Source organism: Penaeus vannamei, unplaced genomic scaffold (genome assembly GCF_042767895.1).
Source record: "Penaeus vannamei isolate JL-2024 unplaced genomic scaffold, ASM4276789v1 unanchor636, whole genome shotgun sequence".
Taxonomy (NCBI): domain Eukaryota; kingdom Metazoa; phylum Arthropoda; class Malacostraca; order Decapoda; family Penaeidae; genus Penaeus; species Penaeus vannamei.
In genome coordinates this window covers 55,001-57,500 of record NW_027213640.1, presented here as the reverse complement: position 1 = coordinate 57,500, position 2,500 = coordinate 55,001, and the positions used below count along the sequence as shown (strand labels likewise).

Sequence of the window (2,500 nt, the reverse complement as noted above, 5' to 3'; positions counted from 1 at the left end):
GTAAAGGCCCTTTCTCGAAGTCGTTGCCGCGAGACGAGAAATGGTACAACAATCGTCACGTTTCGAGTTCAATGAGATCCTTCTCAGTCGCTAATACCTGAGACGAAACTATTTTCTGGGATTGTAGTTTCATCCGAGTCGGAAAAGATGCGGTTTTCTTATTTTTTCATTTCACTTGTGGTTTCATTCGAACTTCGTTAGCAAAAAGTGTTTTATATAATATCCATGATAATCAACACTATATAATGACACCGGCATTAGCAGTCAAACCAATAAACAGATGAATTAAGAAATAAGCAAATACACACCAACAGAGATAAAATAGTAAACACAAAACCTACAACTACGATCAAAAAATATATATATATTTTTACTACAATAGACCTTACCATCGCGTACTCCCGCAATCGAGTTAAAAAGCGTTTCCTTAATGAGGCTTCCCTTTCCTCCAGGGCATGATGTTCCTGCACGACAGCGAAATCGTGTCTCACGGAAACCTCCGATCGAGCAACTGCCTCATCGACTCCCGCTGGGTGCTGATGGTGGCCGACTTCGGGCTCCACGAGTTCAAGGGTAAGCCGAAGGGTTTTCCTGTGCATTTTCCGCTGTGGTTTTGGTGTGGTTATTGTTGTTGTTACGTTTTCCGTGGGTTTTCCGTTGTAATTTTGGTTATTGTTGTTTTTGTTACTTCCGCCAAGGAGGTGATGTTTTCGGTCGCGTTTGTTTGTTTGTTGTAAATATATATTTTTTTCTGAATTTATTACCAAAGATGTGTCTTAGCCATCACATTTTGGTGGCAATATGGATATTATTTGTTCATTTGTTAGCAGGGTAACTCAAAAAGTTGTAAATAGATTTTTTCTGAATTTATTACCAAAGATGTGTCTTAGCCTAACTTAAATGCCATCACATTTTGGTGGCAATATGGATATTATTTGTTCACTTGTTAACAGGGTAACTCAAAAAGTCATGAAAAGGTTTTATGAAAATTTTACTAGTAGTCCCTTTGAATTTTTAAAATAATTACACCTGTTACCCCCATTGCCTTGCCTACGCGAAAAAGGTTAATGTACTTCTTTGTTATAGTTTTATTGCATCGGTGACCCTATTACCTTGGCGGAATTGTTATTGTTATTATTTCTATTATCATTATTATTGTTGTTGTTATCATTATCACTATTATTATTGTTATTGTCATATTATTATTGTTATTGTTATTATTATCATGATCATTATCGTTATTATTGTCATTATCATTATTATTATTATTGTTCTTATTATTATTATCATCATCATCACCATCATCATCATCATTATTGTTATTATTAAAATTATCATTATCATTATTATTATTATTATCATTATTATCATCATAATTATAATTATCATCACCATCATTATTATAACCAATACTATTATTATTATCATCATCATCATCATGAATTTTATTGTTATTCCCATTTTCATCAGCATAACTATAAACATTCTCGTTATCATTATTTATATATTCATTTATCTGTTTTATTTTCTTCTCTCTGTATGTGTGTCATTCGTATATACGTATATATATTTTTCTAGCTGAATCTATTTTTATTCCATTTTAATCGCTTTTCCGATTTCTCTCCTGTTATTTTTGTTATTTTTATTTTCATGTTATTTTCCCTCCATCCTATCTGCAATCCTTCTTTTTTATTTCCTTTAAATCCAATTCCGTAGTCAGTTCTGTTTTTTTTTTTCTTGGTATCGAATACTATATTTTTTCGCTAAGAGGATTTGAATGTGTATGTATAGACGGCGTGAAACATGTGGTTTTGCGTTTATGTTTTTCCTTTTTGCGATTTCATTGTTTTTTGTTTTTGCGTTATGTCCTGTGTCATTTTCATTTTTTTTTTTTGTGGGGGGGGCATTTTAATCTGTCATTTTCATTGTCTTTTATTTTGTTTTTGTTTTTTTCGCTGTGTCATTTTCATTTTTTCAGGTATTGATATTGTGGGTTGTGATGTCATTTGTGTTATTTTTTTCTGTTGTTGATGTAATTGTTGTTGTTTTTGTCGTGCCCTCGCTTTTTTTCTGTTGCTGTTGATATAAATATTTTGCTTATGTCTTGCTTTTATCGTCTTTTCTTCTCGTTATTTGGATTTTATTGTCGTCTTATTGCTGTCTTCGCTGTCATCCGTGCTAACATCATCGCTGCACTTCTTATCTTTTTCGCAAAATATTTTTTTCGCGCAGAATTTCCGTTTTCCACTCTGCCTCCGAGTGCGCTTTCTACTGGGTGTTATTTGGCAGTCAGGGTGCTTCTCAAGGGCGCTCTGAGACATCATTTCACGCTCACGGATTCCTGGGCTTCTCGCTCGCTCCTTCTCGGGATCTCGCTCTCTCTCTCTCTTGATCTCTCTCTCTTTCTCTTTCTCGGTCTCTCTCTCTCTCTTGATCTCTCTCTTTCTCGGCCTCTCTCTCTCTCTCTTGGTTTTCTCTATCTTTCTCTAAGTTGGGATCT

At 34.3% G+C, this 2,500-nt stretch overlaps 1 protein-coding gene across 1 annotated transcript in view; it reads left to right on the top strand.

Annotated features, from left to right (window-relative positions):
* The window catches only part of LOC113824967 (guanylate cyclase 32E), a gene marked incomplete at its 5' end in the record, with an annotated part of 113,496 nt that overhangs the window by 67,329 nt on the left and 43,667 nt on the right, over positions 1-2,500 (top strand). The window contains 1 exon segment of the mRNA XM_070119770.1: positions 453-573. Within this exon segment, the coding sequence (XP_069975871.1) occupies positions 453-573 (121 nt within the window).